Source organism: Lytechinus pictus, chromosome 4, assembly GCF_037042905.1.
Source record: "Lytechinus pictus isolate F3 Inbred chromosome 4, Lp3.0, whole genome shotgun sequence".
Taxonomy (NCBI): Eukaryota; Metazoa; Echinodermata; class Echinoidea; order Temnopleuroida; family Toxopneustidae; genus Lytechinus; species Lytechinus pictus.
In genome coordinates this window covers 11,393,142-11,418,976 of record NC_087248.1, presented here as the reverse complement: position 1 = coordinate 11,418,976, position 25,835 = coordinate 11,393,142, and the positions used below count along the sequence as shown (strand labels likewise).

The 25,835-nt window shown below is 36.4% G+C and overlaps 1 protein-coding gene across 1 annotated transcript in view; it reads right to left on the bottom strand.

Moving 5' to 3' along the window:
• LOC129259020 (aminopeptidase Ey-like) overlaps positions 1-25,835 on the bottom strand; it is a 45,258-nt gene that overhangs the window by 6,727 nt on the left and 12,696 nt on the right. Inside the window, exons 6-17 of the mRNA XM_054897287.2 lie at positions 23,820-23,933; positions 23,123-23,257; positions 15,076-15,141; positions 14,353-14,418; positions 13,228-13,409; positions 11,326-11,420; positions 10,626-10,759; positions 9,504-9,707; positions 2,437-2,513; positions 1,938-2,048; positions 1,185-1,352; positions 225-362 (exon numbers count right to left, since the gene is read on the bottom strand). Coding sequence (XP_054753262.2) covers positions 225-362; positions 1,185-1,352; positions 1,938-2,048; positions 2,437-2,513; positions 9,504-9,707; positions 10,626-10,759; positions 11,326-11,420; positions 13,228-13,409; positions 14,353-14,418; positions 15,076-15,141; positions 23,123-23,257; positions 23,820-23,933 — 1,490 coding nt within the window. The remainder of the gene's footprint in view (positions 1-224; positions 363-1,184; positions 1,353-1,937; positions 2,049-2,436; positions 2,514-9,503; positions 9,708-10,625; positions 10,760-11,325; positions 11,421-13,227; positions 13,410-14,352; positions 14,419-15,075; positions 15,142-23,122; positions 23,258-23,819; positions 23,934-25,835) is intronic.

Sequence of the window (25,835 nt, the reverse complement as noted above, 5' to 3'; positions counted from 1 at the left end):
GATGATGGTAATAATTACGATGAATTGATGATGATGATGATGATGACGATGATGATATTGATTATAATGATGATGATGATGGTGATGATGAAGATGATGATGATGATGATTATGTAATGGTGATGGTGACGATGATGATATTGATTATAATGATGATGATGATGTTGATGACCATGGCAGGATAGAAATCACAAGGTGATGGTGATGATGATGAAAATACTTACGTTTTTCTAAAGAAATCCCAATTATTCTGGAAAAAGCGCCAAGCTAGATCGTATCCTATCGGGTTTTTCGCTACATACTCTAAAACAGAGTCGGCATCCTGCGATCTAATCACCCCATCACTTATCATACCTAGGTATCTGTAAATAAATGAGTGCAAACGGGTTTGTATGAATCAATATGTTAAAATGCACTAGATTCATGGAGGGTGTTTCAAAGGGCAGTTCGTAAAAGTTATGAACGACTTCACGCTCGACTGGAACGTGATCTTAGTTAAGTACGTAGGGATATATCTTTTAGCACAGGAAATGGTAATAATCCCTGCGAAAAACACATTTGTAACTTACAAGGAGCTTTATGAAACACGCTCCTTGCCGAAAATCATAAAAGCAATGGAGAAATGCAAACTCAAACATCGTCATACAGAAATAGAGAGCAATAGAAATGTAATAGATAGCAAAGGAAGTTTAATACAATATGACACAATTGTAAGAATAATGGGCCTATACAAAATATATTATCTTCATATTGTGATTTTTTTTCGTCTCTGTGTCAATTATCAAGTCGGCATGCCTGGTTTTCTTTCTCATAAACTTCACACATATCTCTGGCAATTTAGCAGTGACATTTGATTTGATAAGATTTGATTTATTCATTTCCAATTGAAAAAAAGTATATACAAGTGTAATCATTCTTTTCTCAGCATAACATGATAAGGAAATGACATTATGAATAACATATGCACACCTACATTCTAACATTCTAATTGAAATATGATTTTACCTGATAAATTTCTTTTTTTTATATCATTGAAACATATAGCAGAAAAAAAATATATATCGACATAATACATTTGAAATTTCACATAGGGAATCACAGAATGTATTAATCGTCGACATATCCGTCTTTCTGCCACCAAGGAGTTGACGCACGATCACGTGATGAAGTGGTAAAGAACGTACTTGCTGAGTATCCAGGGCTGTTTGGCACACGCCAGGGATTGCAGCAGTAAGGCTCGTTCACTGGCAACGAGGGTTGATTCATACTTGTCGAAGGCAAAGGACCACTCTGTCTCCCCACCCATTGCGATTGCAGTACAGTACACGTGCTTCTTCTGATCGGGTGGAATACTGTGATTTTAAATAGAGTGGAAATGAATTTCGTATTCTTAAATTCTAATTTCCATCAATAAATCAAGAAATAAAGTCATAAATCGCAGACTTAAATCACTACAGAGTAAAAATCAAATTTAACACGTTGTCACTTAAACAAGTTGTTGAACTTCCCTTAGAAATTGTTTAAATTGTTTTGAAATCATCAAAACTGTTTAAAGAAATTAAAACATTTGACACAACTTGTCATACATCATTCATAATAGTTTGGATCAGGAGTACATGCAAATGCATTTCCTCGTTGTGACTGAAGACTGAATTACCCCAAAAATAATAATGTTAAAAAAATATCGGATTGTAGTCACCAGGCATATAGTATTACCCTTCCCCCCTTCATGGTTCAAACTTTGAAAAAATAGTACATGATCAGTAGTACCCCCTTACCCCCCCCCCCCCCCCCTTCTCGGGAATGAGGGGATCCTTATAAATCATATTTATCTGAATTTCATTTCGTCATAAGTTTAAAGACAGGACACGTTTACGATGTCATATTTTGTCCATTCCTTAAAAGATACTCATGAAATAATGAAATGTTCAACTTACGTATTATACGAGTCATTTCCCATCCAACTTGCAAACATTGATGTTGCTCTCGTGATGCAATCATGGCTGCCATGGTTACAAGCTTCCTGTTCAGCGACAACACGAGCTAATCTATAAATGATTACATATGATTTTCATTGAGCTCTAAATAGATTAAGCACCATTTCAACATTAAGACCTAAAAATAGCATCAATCAAAATAACAACTATATATAAAAATATAGTATCTGGGCAGCCAGATAAACATGGTGAAAGGTAATTTCAAGGCCAATTAGAAGGCCAGTTATAATAAGATTCCGTGAATGTTAGTTGATACAAACAACTGATTTTATTGGGGATTTAATATGGAAAACAGCCCCATTTTGAGCAATAGCATGATTATATCAAGAATCAATTTCCAACTTTTAATTGTGGTAATGCAATTTATGTTGTGGCTTATAGAGGTCCGAATGGAATCGTGTTATTCGGCAATGAAAAACATTACTGATGGCTTTCTTACTGTTGAAGATGATTGCTTTCCGAGTTATATGATCCAACAGCCCTGTAGAAAGGTTCAACAAGCCTTGACATGTATCTCTAAAATGAAAAGATAGACAGGGAAGACAATAATGACACCATTAAAATCTTTAATATATATATATATATATATATATATAGTGTGAAAGAAATGGATGAAGAGAACAATGGTAGTCGTAGCTTAAATCAAAGTTCCCCAGAGCTATCTACCCTTTTTGGAAAAATTGGTGATGCCGAAAAAATGTCTCTGCCGGGAATCGAACCCGGGCCAGGGACCTGGGAAGCGGGGGTGCTGGGGGTGCTGAAGCACCCCCAGAAATTTCCCTGCGGGTGCTGCGTGTATTATTTTCCATAGGCAGCACCCCCACGAAATCCCCCCTGTATTTTTTTAAATATGTTATAATGTACATAATTATTACATCCGACAATCGCAAATCATTTACATAGTCTTTCACATATTCCAATAACATCCCTCCTGTAACGCGACTCAATCAAGCTCCGGCACTCCGATACAGACGTGGTCGCACGCGACACGTGATAACCATAGTAGTTTACACCCTACTCGATAGCAGGGAGGGACATATGGGTGTGGTTGGACCAGGGTTGGACTTAAAACTTCCAGGTTTTATGTCGAATCAAGTGTGCGCGCGCCCCACCGCCCGTGTTTTGTATAAACTATTAGAAGTCAGACAATATAAATCAAATTTCACAGTCTTTTTCGCCCTGCCCCATGGCCTTGGGAAGCGGGGGTGCTGGTGGTGAAGCACCCCCAAAATTTGGGGGTGCTGCCCAGGGGTGATGCATGTGTTATTTTCCATAGGCAGCACTTCCTGGAAAGCTAGTGGTATATGATAAATGACAGAAATGTAATCAAAATGAACGACGTTTTGTAGAACCCCCCCTGCCCTTCAGAATTTTCCGACACAGTACTTAACATAAAATAGTGTTTAAATTCACCTTTTTCAGATCGGAATATCAAATATTTTCTGCTCGCGCTTCGCGCTCGCATTATTGATTTTTATAATAACAAATGTATTTAGAATGCCCAGATACTAGTTTTAACTCTAAACACGCGCACGCATGTTTATTCAGATACGCAGCTTGTTTTGGGGGTACTCCGGGCTGAAAATATTTATATCAAATACATTTTATAAAAAAATAAATAGATTTTATGAAAATCTGATAACAAATAGTTAAGTTATTTAATTGTAAAGTTTAGCTATATTTTATGAAAATGGTGATATGCATGTCATCATGAATATTTTATAGGTGGGTTGACATGGGCGGAAATCTGTCCCCAAAGGTAGGGGGACGAAGGCCTGTAAAATTTAGCAAGCAAAAAAAAAAGGTTATTTCATTTCATTTATTTTTCCATTTCCAACAATCATTTACAATCATTTACAATAAGTTTTGTTACATACATCTTAATATAATCAATAAAACAAAGAAACTTATTATATGTAATAATTAAGATAACAGGTCGGAAACGGAGGAGGCTGCTAAAAAAGCGAAGCTTGTAGAATGCAGCCTCCTATTACATATTTGTATGAACAATGTAAACAAAACACAAATACAACATGTAGAAGTTGAGCTTAAATCTATTTAAATGAATAGTTTATAAAAGAAAAAAAGAAAGAAATAGAAAGTGAGAGAAAAAACGAGATCAATGGTCTCCAGATTCTTGCCCCGGCACTCACAGCGAATATTACGGATCAACAGGAAAACGAAAATTATCATATTTCACACTTAGTAGTGCTAAGTATATATGAAAAATATAATGTATGAGTGATGAAGAGTTAAACAAACTAACGAGTATCTTGGAGAAACTTTTTGAACTTAAATTTAAAAGAATTTAGACTTGGGGAATCTTTGATAGTATTATTAAGAGTGCCCCAAAGTCGAGGGCCTTCGAAAGTAAAAATAGATTTGGCAAGAATTGTCCGGGGTAAAGGAAAATGAAATTCGTCGGATTGACGTGTAGGGTATTTATGGATAGTTTTGTTTTTGTTAAATGAAGAATCGAAGATTGATGGTAGCATATTATTATTTAATTGATACATAAATTGACCCAAGTTATATTGATATAATGTTTTTACTTTTAAGATTTTATTGTCAATAAACAATTGGTCTGTATGGGATCTCCAGGACATATTAAAAATAACGCGCAATGCCTTTTTCTGTAAAAGTAATATTCTTTCTAGATATGATGTATGTGTATTTCCCCAGGCAATTATCACATAGTTTAGATAAGGTAAAATCAATGTTGAATAAAGCATTTTTAGGGAGGAAGTTGGAAGAAAAAACTTGACTTTATTTATAACACCAATATTACGTGAAATTGTACGGCATATAGAATCAATGTGTGTTTTCCAAGATAAATTGTTGTCTACTATCAGGCCTAAAAATTTTGTTGAAGCGACCACTTCAATGTCAGCGTTGTCCAAATTAATATCGTATGGTAATTTATCTAAAGAATTGCTGAAAAGCATACATTTCGTTTTTTGTACATTGATTGACAATTTATTAGATCTTATCCATTGTACTAGCTTCTCCAGTTCAATATTCAATATATTGACTAAAATATCGGGATTAGGATGAGAATAAAGTACATTTGAATCATCTGCAAAAAGAATATAAGATAATATTGTCGAAGAATTGTGGATGTCATTTATACAGATCGTAAATAAAAGTGGGCCCAGTATGCTACTTTGAGGAACACCCCAATTGACCTTTAGTAGAGAAGAATTTCGTTCATTTATGTTAACAAACTGTTTACGGTTTATTAGGTAATTCCTGAAAAACTCCAAGGCCTTTCCACGGATTCCGTAATTTTCAAGTTTGTATAGTAGTATTTCATGATTTATAGTGTCAAAGGCCTTGGAGAGGTCCAGAAAAACACCTACTGTATATTCAAAGTTATCAATAGCTTTTGTGATTTTTTCAACAAATGAAAGAGTAGCATGAGATGTACTATGCTTTTGGCGGAATCCAAATTGAAAGTAAGAAATTATATTATATTTATTCAAAAAATCTAATAGTCTTATATACATCACTCTTTCTAGAACCTTTGATAGAGTAGGCAATAAAGATATCGGTCTATAGTTACATACATTATTCTTATCTCCTTTTTTATACACTGGTATTACCTTAGATATTTTCATATTGTCAGGCACGACGCCATTAATTAAGGAAAGATTAAATATGTGTACTAATGGATCAACAATATATTCTATGACGTTCTTTAATAAAATATTATCAATACCATCATGACAACAACTCTTTTTGTTTTTTAAGTTATTCACTGTATCTATTATTTCATTCCTATGTACTGGTAATAGAAAAAGAGAATTAGGATTTGGTCGGTGAGTAAAATTGGTAAATTTGTAAATTTCTTTTGTGTTAATGGTATATTGTTATCACCCTAAATGTAAGATCATTTTAACCCTAACAAAATTTGACAACCCCCCCCCCCCATAAAAAAAAAGGTTTTCACCCAAAATGTAAGGTCATTTAGTCTAAAATATATGTATTATTTCGATTGTAAAGTGATGTATTTTTCTCCATCATGAAAGACCAAAATTTGATATTGTGTCCCCCTATTTTTGGAAGGGGGACACGTCCCCCTGTCTCCTCTGGGATTTCCGCCCATGTGGGTTGAAAATGTCACCTCCCCACTATCCTGTTTCTTGTGTTATTACATGGAATCAAAATTGTTTCATTTTTTTCATACTAGTGTGAATGATATGTCTCCCTTATAATGAAATAAGATGCAGCAAAGAATATCTAATGGACTAAATCAGTTGTCAATTCAACTGTTTTTGGTTCTTCAAGGGAAAATAATGAATAAACCTAATTCTATATAATAAAATTCAAAAGAACAAGTGGGGATATGACATAATCAGTTTGCTCATTGAATATTAATGAAGACATGCTTAAAACTGTTTCACCGGAATAATGCTAATATTTAAAATACAATAACTTTGATATTCCTTGTCGGATTTTTATCAAATCTTTATTCTTATGTTCGTCTGATTTTTCTTTATCTTATCAAACCATATTACATTCAGTGCGGAATTTCAGATCATAATATCAAAAAAATTCTGCTCGCGCTTCGCGCTCACATTATTAATGTAAAAATATATCCAATTACCCATCATTATCTTGATTTACAAAACATGAATAGAATGTCCCGTTTATAGGTCTGAAATCTCAATTTTGTTTCCGCTCGCGCTTTGCGCTCGCATCAATTGTATAGTTATATACCTATCCTGTTCATGATTAGAAAAGTGTACTGTTTTAAGGTCTGAAATCTCATTTTTATTTCTGCTCGAGCTTCGCGCTCGCATCATTGTATAATTATATACCTATCCTCTTCATGATTAGGAATGTGCTTAGAATGACTCGTTTTTGGGTCTGAAATCTCAATTTTGTTTCCGCTCGCGCTTCGCGCTCGCATCAATTGTATATTTATATACATATCATGTTCATAATTACAAAAAGTGCTTAGAATGTCCAGTATTTTGGTCGGAATGTCGGAATTTTTCAGCTCGCGCTTCGCGCTCGCATTATTTGATTGTTGATATATGTATCGTCTTAATGGGTAACTGCAAACAGTCCGTATAACACGTCCCTTTCGATCAGGCCAGAGCGTATATAAAACTATCTGCTCGCGCTGATCACGTTCGCAGTTATTAATTGTTACATACGCATCTTGTTCAGAACCACAAACATTGCTCAAAATGTTCAATTTTCAGGACAAAATACATAAAATTCCCCCCCCCCAAAAAAAAAATAGCTCACGCTTTGCACTCGAGTTATCTAATTATATATCTATGTTCTTTTATAAGAAGAAAACTAAGAGGTGACTGTCATATATATGTGTATATATGTGTGAGTGTTTGTGTGGGTGTGTGTGTTAGGATGTATGTGTGGGTGTGGGTGTGTGTGGTGCCCTATTGTGTATGTGTGTGTAATTATGGAAAACTCAATTCTGTCCACCCCTACCATTGAGGAGAGATTTCAGCACCCCCACTGAAAAAATCGTTCCCAGGTCCCTGACCCGGGCCCCCAGCTTTGAACGCCGGTGCTTTAACCACTAGACCACAGAGACGGGTTAGTGGCTAGGGCGACCCCGATCCAATTGACCGTCAGATAGACAGATTTTCGACACCATACCAATTATAATTTCCTTTGTCGGGTGAAGGTGGGTTTTGAACAATGACAAGCCGCCATGCCTCAGCTGGATCAAAGCTATTGCTTTGATACAGTACACGTATGGGAGAAAGTATACAAATGTGTGAAGTTATACATGTACTACAGCTTTGGCAACTCTTTTATATTTAAATATTGTGTGAAAGAAATGGATGAAGAGAACAATGGTAGGCGTAGCTGAAATCAAAGTTCCCCAGAGCTATCTACCCTTTTTGGAAAAATTGGTGATGCCGAAAAAATGTCTCTGCCGGGAATCGAACCCGGGCCCCCAGCTTTGAACGCCGGTGCCTTAACCACTAGACCACAGAGACGGGTTAGTGGCTAGGGCGACCCCGATCCAATTGACCGTCAGATAGACAGATTTTCGACACCATACCAATTATAATTTCCTTTGTCGGGTGAAGGTGGGTTTTGAACAATGACAAGCCGCTACGCCTACCATTGTTCTCTTCATCCATTTCTTTCACACAATATTTAAATATAAAAGAGTTGCCAAAGCTGTAGTACATGTATAACTTCACACATTTGTATACTTTCTCCCATACGTGTACTGTATCAAAGCAATAGCTTTGATCCAGCTGAGGCATGGCGGCTTGTCATTGTTCAAAACCCACCTTCACCCGACAAAGGAAATTATAATTGGTATGATGTCGAAAATCTGTCTATCTGACGGTCAATTGGATCGGGGTCGCCCTAGCCACTAACCCGTCTCTGTGGTCTAGTGGTTAAGGCACCGGCGTTCAAAGCTGGGGGCCCGGGTTCGATTCCCGGCAGAGACATTTTTTCGGCATCACCAATTTTTCCAAAGGGTAGATAGCTCTGGGGAACCTTGATTTATATATATATATATATATATATATATATATATATATATATATATAATCTGATTTAACTCAGCATTCGCGAATTTCAGAGCTTAGAAAAACAGTCTCTCGACTGCCCTTTAGTGAAATAACTCTTCCATAATCTATAGCAGTTTTACACCGAGAATCCTCGACTATAAAAGCAACAGAATAAACAAAACTCATTCGATGATTACACCCATCAGAATATTATAGGTGATTCGACATTCCAATATCCTCTGCTTATCCGCCAAAAAGTCGAGTCACATATATGCCACTCGAAAAAAAAATGAGTCGCATATATAAAGTTGCAAAAGGCAAGTGGCATATATGCGACGAGACTTTTTGCCATTTTCGAATAGGAGTGGCGTTTATGCGACTGGGAAATAAAAACTCGAAACTCGAAAAAAGTTGAACACGTTGACCCGATTATGCATTCGATTCCATTTTTTGTTTTCATTTCATAATTGAAAAGAAAGAACTGGTAAAACGAGGAATGTATTTGTTCTCCATAATTTTTTAAATGAGCGAAAACTTCATTTGAAATCGAACGTGGGGCCCGTCTCATAAAACTTTGTATGACAACAAATTTGCAATAAAAGTTAAAAGCTACTGAAATCCTTCAATCCGATCGGCTGAGAGTAAATTTGCTACAGAAATTGTGTCTTTGTGAATCGGGACCCAGTTCACAATTTTCTACACAAAAACAGTAAAGGAATTTTACTATTTGCATGATGAAAATGGATATTGAAATAAAATAAGCTAATAAATTCAATACAAGAAAAGCTATATATGTTTCTTGTTCTTCTTCATTTCTTTCTCCTCTCGTTCATTTCTTCTATTTTCCTGTTTTCATTGCCGTTGTTGTTGTTCTTCATTAGCTCTTTTTTCAATTTTTTTGGAGGGGGCGCAAGTAAGTGTCCTCATCTCCCTGGATCCTCTTATGAATTTATTTGAAGTCGGGTCTATATGGAACAAAAGCAGAGAAGCGACTCACCTGGAAAGCCCCAAAGGCTGAGGCTCTAGACAGCATGAGATTGATGTACCCGAGGACCTTGGATGCGGTCAACCAGGGGACATACTCCCTCTCATCGGATAGATAGCGGGTCAGGTTGAGGGCTATGGTATAATCCAAGTCACCAGCCCTCGCTAGATTCAGGGCGTCGCCGAGTAGTGCTGCACGATTTGATATGGGTATCGCCTGTATGTCAATCGGAGCAGAATTCATTCAAATCAGGTATTAATAATAATATGCATTATAATGCTCATGATGGTATTATCATGGCTTGAGCATGCTACCCTGATATGACGCTCGAGCATTCAAGGAATTCCTTCCTAGTTGGTACCCGTTTACTACACCTGGTAGGAGAGTGGCAAATGTAGATAATCGCCTTTACCAAAGGACGCGAGTGCTGTGGTGAGCTTTGAACCATAGACCTTGTGGTTCAAAGTCCGGAGACTTATCCACTGACCCAAAATTATCATTTCATATTAGATCTATGTCAACCTCGATTGGTATAATAGTTTAAGATGGTTTTGGAGAATACTTCGTTGACGACTTTATCGAAAAGTTGATGAATTTTCATTTGAGGTGGATATAATCATCAGGTAAATGTCACCCTCATGGGTATGGAGAATGCTTGGTAATAAGTCATATTTATCGCTGTGAATTACTGTCGCGAACCTGAGAAAATTGACAATTTTTGCGGCCAATTTTGGTGAATCACTTTTAGCATGTTTAGCAGATCTCGCCTGTACGTCGCGCACGTGCCAATGTGCCATAATTCTTTCTTCATCGGGATTACGTTCATGCAGTGCAGTGCATATTCACAGCGATAATGATGACCTGTCCGAATCAAACGCACACTTGACGTTCACAACCAGTGCCCCGGGAACGATGTTTTCACCGAGGGGCTGGCTGGTATCCTTCATTCCCGAATGAAGATGTGTTCTGTCAAGAAAAATTGACAATCGAAAAAGAGCAACCCACACCCTGCTTCCCTATAGTGCCATGTTCACAAATCACATTATATTGAGCTCTGCTGAAAGCTTCCTGTCAAGAGCATTGATGGCGATATGAAATGTCTTAGCATGAGAAATATGAAGCATGCATCCCTACCTCACGATTCGAGAGAAGCTGTGATATCAGCAACTGCCAGTTATGCTCATCATAGTTAACCCGGTAATATCCATAGGCGTTGATATTCACTAAAAGCCACTCATCTGCCGAGGATCCCAAGATAGGCGTTGTAACTGAAGAAAAACCAAGAAAATTATGAAGAATAGGGACATTACCAGGAATAAAAGGGCAGGATGAAGAGCTACAATACTAATGACGATAGTGACCCAGTGAGCATTTTCAATGAGCACATTGTCACCTTTTTTCTCTAATTATTACCGTCGAATTTGCTGGCCAGTTAGAATCAAGTATGGCAGTAGGCCTATGTGGTTAACTGTAGCGGCATGGACGCTTCGTGATAATGCCCAATCATTATCACGAACCTGAGCATGCTTTAACAGTTTCAGGGAGGTTCTTGTGCCGAGGTGTGTGGTTCGAGGACAAACGACAAGCAAAGAAGAGGCAGGTAAAGGAGAAGGTCGAGTAGGAGGATTTGTATGAGGATTGAGGATGACGTGAATCTGGCAAAGTGGAGCGAGGGGGTTTTGCTGCGAGTGTGAGGGGGAATCCGGCCGCCCCCCATCACGGGGACAAAAACAAAACTGGATTTGTGATGAAGATGAAGATGATGATGATGATGATGATGATGAGATGAGACACAGATTATTATTTTTTTTTCAATCTATGATTATGATCTTACCACCAGATGAGTTTGGGGATAGCCACTGAAGAGGAGGACTGTCGAAGTTCGCCTCTCCCTTAGTCGTATACCTCATTGGTATGTACCATGTATAGCTGGAAGAAATGGTCAGTTTGTGAAAGGATGAACTGAAAACGGGTATTGATACATCGATGGATAATAACATTGCATGTCTACCAATTAGATTCTAAGGTAAGATTTCGTATGTTACTTCGTGTCTCATTTTCGGTACGCGGGTGTTTCATAAAGCTGTTTACACAAGATTTGTAATCATTTATTGAGCTATAATATATATGCCTCCTTATATGAACACGTTCTTTTCGTACAGCTTTACGAAACACCTACACCCAGAATGATAAACGGTCTGTCTGAAAATATATGACATAAATTATGACATCTCTGAAGACTCATCGGGTCATTTCAAGACCCCAACTACTGTTGAGTCAACACAAACAGAGGCCAAAACGTTGAATTCAATATGAAGCAGAAGTTAAAGTTACGTCACCAGCTGGGGCCCGATGCAGATAGGTTTGCGTAAAAATGCAAGCCAAAAATTCAATCGCAAGTCCCAAATGCGCGCTGTTGATTGGTTGAAAATCAAGTTGCGTATGATTTTTAGAGTTGCGATTGATTACAACTCTTTCTGCAACGGCCCTGGTTGAAAACACTTTTCATACAAACGGCCAGCCATTTTGTTTGATAACATAACATAAAACATGCAGGAAGAGATCAATCTTTGACAACCAATGCCTATAACCCTGGACCAGACGCTTCTCGTATGTAGGATGAAGGCGGGTGTCCGGACACTTTAAATTTTTGAGCCTTCAATAGTTGTAATCATCCTCTATATTGTTCTCTATAATATAGTCTAACATTTTGTAGTAAAAATTGATGAAACGCTTGTTAATATTTCCAAATGGCTGTTTAAAACTGATTTTCCGAACGCACAACTGGTCCTGATACTATATAATTATGCCTATATTATGGATCGCAGTGTCCCAATTAAGTCTCCGCGACGCCAACCATTGTCTTACAGAGATTAGCAAGTTCTTCGGGAAATGGGAGGAGAAAAACATGCTCGATATCTTGAAAATTTTGGTGAAATCTTTAGCAAGAATTCATATTTTGGTGAGAGTACCAAAACCAAGGACCAAGGAAATTCTTGAACGAAGACAGAAAGTGGGTCCCTTTTTAGATTGTTCTTTGGGCCTGATGTTGCCATCATAAAATGATGAAAAGTGGCCCATGACTGCCACGTAACTTGACATTAACCTTATTAATAGGTCGCTTGACTGCACTGATTTGAATAAAATGCAAGTAGGATAGAAATTCATTTAGAACGCACATAAGAGGTTATCTTGGATGGGGGCCGACATTTAAGTAGATTTTAACAAAATCATGGATTGCTCTGGATTTTCTCGAAAATTGTGTATAAATAGCAAAAATAGTTGTGAATATTTGTGCTTTGTACTATATTGCCTCAGATTGCTTCCAATTGAATAATGAAATATATAGATCGCAAAAGTTACTGAAAAAGCTATCTTGTCCGGACAAACAACCCGTCCGGGTATACATCAACCGGGTATAGGCCTATAGTATATGTAGGCCTATACCCGGTTGTTGTATGCCGGTGTATTACACCGTTGCATATTTTTGGCACCTTACCGATAGTCTGCGCCGCGTCTTTGAAGCTTAAGGAATCCCGCTACAGCGGCTATCTTGTATTCCCCATGGTTTTATCTATGATGAAATGTGAGGATTTGGGATGAAAGGTTGCTGCTCGGACTTCAGATAAGATGCCTTGACATAAAGGATGCATTTAATCATGGACCTACTATGATTTAATAAACGTGCAACAAATCAACACGATTTTTTTTTTAAGATAAGAAGGAGATGTTATACCCAAGATCATCGTATCGTGTCGTAGTATTCGCTTCCGGGTCAATGAGGAAACGACTCTGATTGGCTGAGAAGACCGGGTTAACTAATGAATAATCACGAGTGACGTAGACAGTAGGATACCCCATCTGTAATGTCCAAGTATCCATGACCTCCTTGACATCAACCATGGACCCATTTAAGGCCTAAATGAGAAAAATATATATATATCATTAAAAGGTTGCGATTATTTATGACGGTGTAGTACAATCCCATAAAATGTCAAATACATCTTACTGGCTCCCCATTACATTTTGTATACAATTCAAATTTCTACTCCTAACATTCAATTCTCTTCATGGACATGCTCTAAATGTCTCTGAATTAATCTAGGCATACACTCCAAGTAGGTCCCTTCGTTCTTCAAATCAAAATTTCTTAACGGTCAAGAAAAGCAAAAATTAATCATACTGATGATAGGTCATTTTCAAGCTCTGCCCACGGCCACGTCTTTGGAATACTCGTCCAGCTTTCATTCATTGTATCCCAAATATCACATCGTTTAGATCAGATTTAAAGACGCATCTCATGAAGAAAGCGTATTCAACATCGCCCCATTTACAGTCCTTGATATTTTGATTTTTTTTTTCGAATTCACTTTTGTTTGTATATTTCTTATGTTCTACATTGTAAAGCACTTTGATATGGATTTCATGAAAAGCTTTATATAAGACTTAGTTAATATTATCATTATTATATTAAAGTTCTCTAAATTCATTATTCATTTACTTGCGAATTGTATTTTCCTGTGTTACCCTTTTTGTGTCATTGAAAATCAGCAGTTTGAATCCGCAACATGGTAAAGACTTACAATAAAGCATTTTGAAGGGACATAATTATGTGTGAGAGGGGGAAAATCCCAACAACAGTCGCTGGCGAGGGAGCAAAAAAGCATCTTCTAAACATGAAAATCGAATTTTTAGAACTTATTTTAACTTAATAACCAGTTCATATTTTACCATTTTCCTTTCGTTTCCTTGCATATTATTGTCTCTTTTCTCGGTCAAGGAACCTTTTTTCTGGTGGGGCGGTACTTCCACCAAGCCATCTACATGTAGTCAAGTGGTTGGAAATATAGGGTATACTTACATCCGTAAAACAATCCCACAGATCAGTGTTAACTGCATTACTGTACTGATATCTCTCAACATAGAGCTGCAAAAAAAATCATATGAATTTTTGAAACGCCATCAAAGACGATTAAAAAAAAGCATACATATCTATAAAACGTATATCCCTTTGGACTTATTGGAAACCATTATTACATTATATTTCTTATTACAAAGAAATTATCGGTTAATATCTTCATTATGGCCTTCATACTATAACCGATAGTTCTATATGTTTAGATAGTAAAGGTATATTAATAATAAAAGGTTATTAAAAGGGTGTAATTTCCCCAGGTAAGTCACATACACTATAATTGCATTATTGTACAGAAGCGTTAGTCTTGGTGATCATATATACCGGTATTTTTTTTGTTATATATAAAACAATTGATAGTCTCTATTTCTCATTTTGGCGTGAATTACAATGAATTTCGTTAAAAATTGAAGATAGAATTTCAGATATCAAAAGTGCACCTTAGTCTATGGGCATCAACTTTTGTAAAATATTGATTTTTTTTTTAAGCTGACGATTTTCATCATCCTATTGGGTATATCTAATAAGACAATTTTTTCTTAATGATCTGTTCCATATAGAAAATCAAGCTTAGCCTATAGAGGTTCGTGGCTCTAAATGATGCTCTTGATATTGACTGTGGTGTTCTGCCTTTTAAATCAAAAGCTGATAAATTCTTTATATACACACCTGCAACCCTCTCCTATATGTTTCTTCGCCAAGGAAATCGTGTATCATCCTGATGATAGAAGCTGCCTGTTGGATTAAACAAACCAATTGGTTACTACAACCCATATTAGACATCACAGCAAAACCGAATGAAGGAGGATGACGTTGGTTACTATTCTAGTATCATGTATTGTTGATATCATGGCTCTTTGAAAAAGAGGGAATATACATGATTATATAAAGATCCGATAGACTTCTTGATTTATTGATTCAAAATTATCTGTATAAAATGCTTTTTAGACAATCACAAGTCTCTAGCATTTGAATTACTTATCAGATGGGCTAATGGAGTAAACCCCAATATGTTATACTATTATTCCACTCTTATTGCGTTTGACCTAGCTACACTTAAATTGAACGTAAGTCTCACGCAACGTCTCATTGGTCAACGCATATAGAGGTGCAATCAAACGCAAGTAAAAAAAAAACACGCACAATTCGCTTTTAAATCAAAGAAATGCGCGTACGGGGGATTTGCGATATATTTTTAAAGTTGCATTTTAACAGAACTCATTCCGCTATAGACCCTGGAGAAACACCAACACGAAGGATACACAACCTGTGGCAACCGCACAGAAGCGTTGTTCCCGACCTTTCGTTTGAGGACGCGCACGCTTATTTACGACGGTAGTTTATTTTGGAAGAGACTTTTTGGGCCCGTCATCATGGTCGTAAAACTCTGTCCTGCAATGCAAATTGTGTGACATGAGATTATTTTTTTCGTTTCGCATCTGCGACGGAAACATTCAATATGCGTTTCGTGTGCAAAATTCTGGTTGCTACTATGGTAACAGCGAGATATCCGATTGAGGACGACTTTCCAAAGCCACATTTGACTCCTCCTAGAGCTCGAGAGGCCGCCCGGGGGGCCCACTTCCATTGATTAGTGGATACCATGCAGGAGCGAACACGCGTTAAAGGGGACAGAGTGGGCAGGTACGTTACTTATAGGCCTATGTAACATAATAAGGGTGTCAAAACGATGTTTGAAATGCTGAAAAAAGGGGATACATATCCAATACTTGTAGGGTTTCACAAGCCAAATACTTATTAAGAGATGCATGTTCATAATCTGGAAAAGAATTGCTTCCCTTGTTTAGGGTACTTTTCGAAACCTCATGGTCGTGCCTGGTATCCACTCATCAATGGAAGTGGTCCCCCGGAATTTGTATCTAATCCCACATTTCTGGGGAAAGTAAAACATAATGCCCATTACATCGTGTGCGAGAGGCATATCGTTTGTTTAGAAGGAGTAAACAAAAGAAACAAAAGAAACAACGAAACAAAAGAAACGAGTTCAGACGTATTGCATATGCTGTGCACATATCAACGCGTGCGAAATTTTCGGCTGGAGAGGTTGATCTGACCCATGAAATCAATTGCCAGTGATCCACCAATAATCCACATTAAATGTAATATCGATTCGATGGACTGTAATGATCTATATCTAAGCCTTCATTCAGTAAGTTTTTCCTCACTCAATATGTACTCAATTTGTTTGAAAAACCACTTTCTTATCCATGTCATAATCTATTTTAGGTCCTGCATTTCGAATATCTCCAGCCATCAGTCGTAATATACATGCATGTATGGTGGGTGTCGCGGAAAAGGATTTTGCACACGAAAAGCAGATCTGTAGGGCCTGTAACCCCCCTGTAACACAAAGCTTAGCATTGATTGTAGAGCAGTTTTCTACGTTTGATTCTATTGACTATAATGCACAATCAATCTTAAAAATCAAGGGTATGATTAAGCGTTAACTTTTGTGTTAGGGGACCCTAATATTAGCGTCCGTGAGGACTGCGAAAGGTCCCAGTTAACGCAACAAAACGCTAACATTAGGGCCAGTCACACCTTTCACGGGTGACCACCGCCTTGACGCATTGTTTTCACTAACAGAGCACTAAAAGTAGGCCTACCGGTATCGATAAACTTACAGAAGCTTAGCCGAATTCCTAAAAATCTAACAATAAAAGGCTTAGCAGAAGCTAACAGTGGCGCTAATGTTAATACAAATCACTAACAGTGCCAATAGTGGACTTGTTAAGAGGTTGAACGCTGCATTTTTTAGTACAAATGTCCCACTTGGCACAAATGTTCCTTGAGTCAAAAGAAAAAGATTCATCCAAAGAGACACGCTGTATCTATGCAAATAAGCAAGTAATTTGCATAAATTTGCATATTATGTCGATATAGTAAAAACAAGTATTTCAGAATATATATTTAACCAGAACTGCCCTAAAATTGGAAATAAAGACTCAGGGTAAGAAAGGGAAGAAAATTGTCATAAAATAATTGGGATATCCTTGTTTATTATTACCTAATTTACATAAATTATGCAAATTATAATTTAAAACAGAGTATTTTTTCATGAATCCTGAACTGCTTTTAAAAAACAGCAACTAATACACAATGTCAACATTCTACATGAAATATAATATATTAGCGAAAACATCGATATGCTTCATGACAGTATTAGTGTCTTAATTTGCTTAGAAAGAGGGCAAATATGTCAAAATGTATGACGTGATATTGCGCTAAAACGAGACCAAAACAACCTCTATGTCACAGTCACACTCACGAATCGGACAATAAAGCGATCAATGGTATGTCATTCGAGATAACACAATCTCAACACAATAGCTTCCATCGGCTTCTCGTATCGCTTTTGTTGGTGTGTCTGCCACACCGTAATCTATGATACATACGGACAAAATGCATTTCGGTATCGGTAAAACACTATTAATTTTGTTTTATTTGTTTCTAATTTGTTTCTCTTGGAAAATTTACAGGAGACATTGCTTTGCAGGTTACTGCTTTAATGAAACTCTGGCACATGAATCATGACGAATGTATCCTACCTCAATCCATATTTTAACTTTATTAAAATATATATCTTTTTGGAGACCCCGAGGTGGCAAAACTGCATCCCCCTGCATTCCCGCCACTTTACAAAACCAGTTTGACTTGTATAATCGACTTGGAAAAGACAGATGTATGAGACATCAGTCAACATGTTTCCTGAAGAAAGTTTTTTTTGTTTATTTAAGCCTACGCCCACGGGAGCCCTCCGAATTTACCCCATCCCTTCTCCGTATTTCGACTTTAAATAAAAAAATATCGTGTTTTAAAACCATCGGCAAGGCAAATTGCGTTTTTTGGTATAATAAAGCAACTTTTATATCTATATTTTTATATTTACATTCATCATTATTGATATTATTATAATTATTATTAACATTATTATTATTATTATTATTACTGTTATTATTATTATTATTATCATTATTATTGTTCTGCCATTTGTAATAGTGCTCTAGCACAGTAAAGGCTATAACCCAACAGGAGCATGCCTAGGATACCCTCTCCCTTTTTGGTTTTATGTATTCAAAAATAGTTTATTGTCTTTAGAACTCTTAAAAAAATTACTTTTGTTTGTATTGATATCTTGGAATAGATTGAGGGGAAAATACTCTACAACTGACATGTAGAGGAGCTGTGGTACATTGAAGAACAGCCACACAGCCCTTTATTGATTCCACTCTATGTTAAATTTAAATATTTTTAGAGCCCAATCGGAAAAGATGCATTTCTACTACACAAAGTAAAGCCTCTTTGCATTCTCCTCTTGAAAAAAAAAAAAACATAGAAGGCATTGTTTTATATCTCATAAAATAAGTTCGTGTACGTGACGGCGGCCTGTCGAAGTGGCCCAACCGTTTATTTTGTTTCGACAATAATGTATTTAGAATATCGTCTAAATGAAACCCTCATCTGGAAAAGGGCACTTATTAAAGGTAGCATCTACATTATATAGAGGAGGCCCTGGCAAAGGGAAGAGGGGGCTGAAGCTTGTTAAATTTTTTCGGACCAAAATTTTACATTGTAACTTTTTTGCTTTTCAAATTTGCATCAAGAAATTTAACAAGCAAATAAACAAAATGGATTGCACTACAAAATGAAGGGTTTTTTTTGGTAACGTTTCTTTTTTTCGTTTTGTCACATCTGCCGGAATTCCAGGGGGTGCTGTCTATGGAGAATAACACACGCAGCACAGCCCCCCCCCCCCTTTTCAGAAAAATATTGCGGGTGCTTCAGCCCCCGCTTCCAAGTACCAGGGCCTCCTCTGTATAATGTAGATGCTGCCTTTAATAAGTGCCCTTTTCCAGATGAGGGCTTCATTAAGACGATATTCTAAATATATATTGTCAAAACAAAATAAAGGGTTGGGCAACTTCGACAGGCCACCGTCATGTACACGAACTTATTTTATGCGATATAAAACAATGCCTTCTATGTTTTTTTTTCAAGAGGAGAAAGTAAAGAGGCTTTACTGTGTGTAGTAGAAATGTATCTTTCTTCCGAATGGACTCTAAAAATATTTAAATTTAACATAGAGTGGAATCAATAAAGGGGTATTTTAGAGCTTACGTGTGGCTTTTCTTCAATGTACCACAGCTCTTCTACATGTCAATTGTAGAGTATTTTCACCTCAATCTATTCTAAGATATGAGTTCTAAAGACAATAAACTATTTTTGAATACATAAAACCAAAAGGGGAAAGGGTATCCTAGGCATGCTCCTGTTGGGTTATAGCCTTTACTGTGCTAGAGCATTATTACAAACTGCAAAACAACAACAATAATAATAATAATAACAATAATAATAATAATAATAATAATAATATTAATATAGATAAATATGAAATATAGATATAAAAGTTGCTTTATAATACCAAAAACGCAATTTGCCTTGCCGGTGGCTTTAAAACACGATATTTTTTTTTATTTAGTGTCGAAATACAGAGAGGGGATGGGGTAAATTCGGAGGGCTCCCATGGACGTAGGCTTAAATAAAAAAAAATAAAAAAAACTATCTTCTGGAAACATGTTAACTGATGTCTCATACATCTGTCTTTTCCAAGTCGATAATACAAGTCAAACTGGTTTTGTAAAGTAGCGGGAATGCCGCGGGGAATGCAGTTTTGCCACTTCGGGGTCTCCAAAAGATATATATTTTAACAAAGTTAAAATATGGATTGAGGTGGGGTACATTCGTCATGATTCATGTGCCAGAGCTTCATTAAAGCAGTAACCTGCAAAGCAATGTCTCCTGTAAATTTTCCAAGAGAAACAAATTAGAAACAAATAAAACAAAATTAATAGTGTTTTACCGATACCGAAATGCATTTTGCCCGTATATACCATAGATTACGGTGTGGCAGACACACCAACAAAAGCGATACGAGAAGCCGATGGAAGCTATTGTGTTGAGATTGTGTTATCTCGAATGACATACCATTGATCGCTTTATTGTCCGATTCGTGAGTGTGACTGTGACATAGAGGTTGTTTTGGTCTCGTTTTAGCGCAATATCACGTCATACATTTTGACACATTTGCCCTCTTTCTAAGCAAATTAAGACACTAATACTGTCATGAAGCATATCGATGTTTTCGCTAATATATTCTCTTTCATGTAGAATGTTGACATTGTGTATTAATTGCTGTTATTTATAAAACAGTTCAGGATTCATGAAAAAATACTTTGTTTTAAATGATAATTTGCATAATTTATGTAAATTAGGTAATAATAAACAAGGATATCCCAATTATTTTATGACAATTTTCCTCCCTTTCTTACCCTGAGTCTTTATTTTCAATTTTAGGGCAGTTCTGGTAAAAAAATATACTCTGAAATACTTGTTTTACTATATCGACATAATATGCAAATTTATGCAAATTACTTGCTTATTTGCATAGATACAGCGTGTCTCTTTGGATGAATCCTTTTCTTTTGACTCAAGGAACATTTGTGCCAAGTGGGACATTTGTACTAAAAAATGCAGCGTTCACCCCTTTTTATGCAGTTAACAAGTCTACTACAAGGGCACCAATAGTGACGATGTTAGTGAATAATTTCTATCTTTAAAACTTGTCTCCCTTTCTTATACCAAGTAATTTAGAATATACCTCGACCGAATTAAAGGGGTATTCTGGGCCCAACAATATATGAATAAATTGAGTAAAATTAGATTAGCAAATTGCTAAAAATTTCATCAAAATTTTATAAAAAATAACAAAATTCTTGAATATCAAAAATTAAACACTGTATTTTGCAACTGATATTTCTGTGCAGCATGTGGCCATGAATATGCAATAAATGGAACGATAATGCCATATTCTATAGCTCTTTCCCCTTTTTCTGATTTTATTGAAATGAACTCGTAATTGTCACAAATGTGTGTACGTCGCCCGAGTAACAAAATGATGATCTTTGAAGCAATATTCTCTATGGACAAAATTTAAATAAACCTAATTTTGTATGATACAACAGACCCTCATTGCATATTCCTGAAGACATGAATATAAATTTCACAGAAATAGGGCCTAATGCAAAATTTTAAGATACCATAATTTTTTGTATTCATTTTCAATTTTTATCAATTTGTCAGTGTTTTGTTTATCTCACTTTACTGTTCATACCGTATTATTTTCTTCAGCCTGGAGTACCCCTTTAGGAATAGGTATATAGCGGGGGATGTTGATTAGTGCCAAGATATATGATCCTTTTCAAATATTTTTTTTCTTCCAAGATATATCATTTATTTAGGTGTTTGAAGACATTATTATGAATAGACCCTACATTAGAAAGAAGAACATTAGCTGATGAAATTTATCGCATGATAACCATCATTGGCAAATACTCTATCATGAGCATGATCAGTGAAGTCTGTGAAGAGCATTTTCAAACAAAAGAAACTGATGAAAAGTGGGATTGCATTTTTTTTTTACAGAATCTCCATCGTAATATCATGATAGGCTAATTTTTTTAATCTTTTTGAAGCTTTTAATTAAATTAGTAAATATATATTTAATAACTGCTGCCAATTCATGTTTAAAATGTGATAATAGTTCAATTTTGTAGGCCTATATGATAATGAATTACATTCCTTTACCCTTTCCTAGACAAGATTTTAAACTTGTAGGATGTGCAAATAATCATAACTAAATCTAAGTTAAATCTAGATCACGACGCACGAATTATAGATTTTGCCTAACTCTAATCCCCTAACAACAGCTTTCTGTGCCTTCTGTGCGGTAATTCTACCCATGTTGTTAGGAGCTGATTTGTCAAGCGTTGATCTCAGATGTAAATAATGCATTATAGCCATCGCGGCGAGGTTACCGGTTGTAACAGGGCCATTCGTTAGCGCAGTGTTAGTGAAATGTTACGCTAACAGCGTTTCTGTGCGGTCGATACTGGTATGCAATTCATATCTTTTTGTCCATGGCAAGCTAAGGGCTCTGTCATTAGTAGGTGGACACCCCGATCGAACGTGGATCACTTTGAAATAAATGCGTAATCACCTTTCCATCATCTCAAACTCAAAGTACCCCAAACAAATTTGTTTTCACGTAGGCCTACCTCTCTAAATAATTCCTCAAAATGTTACTAATTGATAGGGTGCAAATTTTAGGCCTACCCTTTTCAGGGCTGATAAGTCCACCCCCTGAGTCCACCTTTTTATTCGTGCAATGCTGATACCCTTTCTACCATGTTCACTGTACGCGTGTATATTGCCCGGCGTGGAAACAATTTTACTTGCTTTTATTTACGAGCATAGTCTCAACTTTATAATTACAATGCCTGCCCCCCCCCCCGATAATTTTTATAGCGTGTAAAGCGAGAGCATAAAGATTAAAGAGTTTTCGCAACAGCTACAAAGACGCTTTCTTGAACGAAGAGAATCCATTGTCAAATGCCCTTTGTAACAATGAAGTCTTTGTCCAAGGATGGTGAATCGAAAAAAGCAGTTTCGTCGGTGACTCTGGACTGTAAACAAAAAAATTTGGGATTTTTCGTCAGCTCTCAAACGTCGGACGAAACTGCTGTTCCGATTCACAGACCTTCGACAAAGACTTCATTTGTGATTGGACTTGCATTTTCATTGCATTTGCTGCGTTGTAGGGTTCATTCTGCGTCGCTGAGTGAAAACTCGCTATTACCTTATCATAGACGATCACATCGTATTGTTCGTTAATGTCGTCTGCAGTGAAGACGTCCACGATAATCGGGCGGGAAGAAGGAGAGGCGTCTTCCTGAAGGGATTTGAACATCTCTGTCGCAGTGAACTGATCTGTCTGTACCAAGAATTATATTTCCAGTGATATAAATGGAAAATTAAACGAACCAACTCTGACGACATTCGAACAAAGAAATTTGTCCAAGACAGGTGCGTAGTTTAGATATCCCACTTTAAATCCGCCTTTTTTTTTAAAGAGATGTGGAATTAAATTTTATTTGAATTTAACGATTTGATTATGATTTTGCTATGTGAAAGCTTAACCTCAGTTACTTGTGTGTGGGTGTGGGTGTGTGTGTCTACATGGAGTTTCACCGATCATCGAATTTTCATCAAGGGCTGTTGGTATGGCACAGGGAGCACTTTCTCTCTCTCTCTCACTTTCTCTCTCTCTCTCTCTCTCCACCATGTTCACATACATATTTCAGGGTAATCAGCAAAAACAAAATGCAAACAAAAAAATAACACAACCAATAAATGATGTACATATCGATGTACATTTTTTTTAGCCTTTTTTAAATCCACCAAGTCGCGGTAAGTCCCTGTTATTTATTCATTTATTTATTTATTACACATATTTAAAAGTGTAACTTACAAATTTAAAAAAGACTGTAACTTACCATACCCCAGTCTGGCTGAACTACGTCGCAGCCGATATTCCCGGCGTAGGTTGCAAAGCCTTCTTTCAACCACAGGTCATTCCACCACTCGAATGAAACCAAGTTACCAAACCACTGTAAAATCAAAGCACAACACTAATAATTGTTGTCAAGTCAAAAGCTCAACTTGGTCTCGGGAATCCCCAGTACACAATCATATTACTAACTTCAACATTCATATGATATTGATTAGACGCACACATATACACACACCCACTCACACAATATATATATCTATATATATATATATACATATATAAATGTGTGAAGTTATACATGTACAACAGCTTTGGCAACTCTTTTTATTTAAAAAAATAAAAAGAGTTGCCAAAGCTGTTGTACATGTATAACTTCACACATTTGTATACTTTCTCCCATACGTGTACTGTATCAAAGCAATAGCTTTGATCCAGCTGAGGCATGGCGGCTTGTCATTGTTCAAAACCCACCTTCACCCGACAAAGTAAATTATAATTGGTATAGTGTCGAAAATCTGTCTATCTGACGGTCAATCGGATCGGGGTCGCCCTAGCCACTAACCCGTCTCTGTGGTCTAGTGGTTAAGGCACCGGCGTTCAAAGCTGGAGGCCCGGGTTCGATTCCCGGCAGAGACATTTTTTCGGCATCACCAATTTTTCCAAAGGGTAGATAGCTCTGGGGAACCTTGATTTAAGCTACGCCTACCATTGTTCTCTTCATTCATTTCTTTACAATATTTAAAATAAAAAGAGTTGCCAAAGCTGTTGTACATGTGTAACTTCACACATTTGTATACTTTCTCCCATACGTGTACTGTATCAAAGCAATAGCTTTGATCCAGCTGAGGCATGGCGGCTTGTCATTGTTCAAAACCCACCTTCACCCGACAAAGGAAATTATAATTGGTATAGTGTCGAAAATCTGTCTATCTGACGGTCAATCGGATCGGGGTCGCCCTAGCCACTAACCCGTCTCTGTGGTCTAGTGGTTAAGGCACCGGCGTTCAAAGCTGGGGGCCCGGGTTCGATTCCCGGCAGAGACATTTTTTCGGCACCACCAATTTTTCCAAAGGGTAGATAGCTCTGGGGAACCTTGATTTAAGCTACGCCTACCATTGTTCTCTTCATTCATTTCTTTACTATATATACATATATATATATAATGTATATGAACAAATAGGAATTAGTATGACTTCAAGCACTACAGTTCTATATCAGAGGGACAGCAAAAAAAGATGCTCCAACTCTTCAGGTACAAAGTGAAATGATTTTGTATTGGTTATACAAGTTCATTTATACCAGTTTGTTTACTGCTCCTATACATGTCTATATGTATAGTCGAGCACTCTTACAATCATGGTGTTTTGCACTAATCGTATGTGGAATATATATATATATATATATATATATATATATATATATACATATACATATATGTATATCATATATATATATATATATATATATGTATATATATATATATATATATATGTGTGTGTGTGTGTATACAATTATATATATATATAAATATATACATACATATATATATATATATATATATATATACATATATATATATATGTATATATATATATATATGTGTGTGTGTGTGTGTGTGTGTATACAATTATATATAAATATAAATATATACATACATATATATATCAGGGTGTGTGTGGGTGTGTTTAGAATCATTCATTCATTGATTTATAATTATATAAACATATATATATATATAAAATGCACCAGATCCTTTAATTTCAATGCAAAGATAAATAGTAAGCTCGTCTGCTTTGCTCAATCACTTGAATTACAGGTAATGTAGGCCTTGAACATTAAACAAGTCGTTAAGTATTATCTTCTACCCCAGGTAAAATTAAGAATATGTGTAGAGGAGAAAGGATCTAGCCTGAGTTGCCTATATGGCAATATTATCCGAAATTGTGACTTTGAAGTTTTATTATCATTTTATTGTGACTCTTTGTGGAAAATATATAGG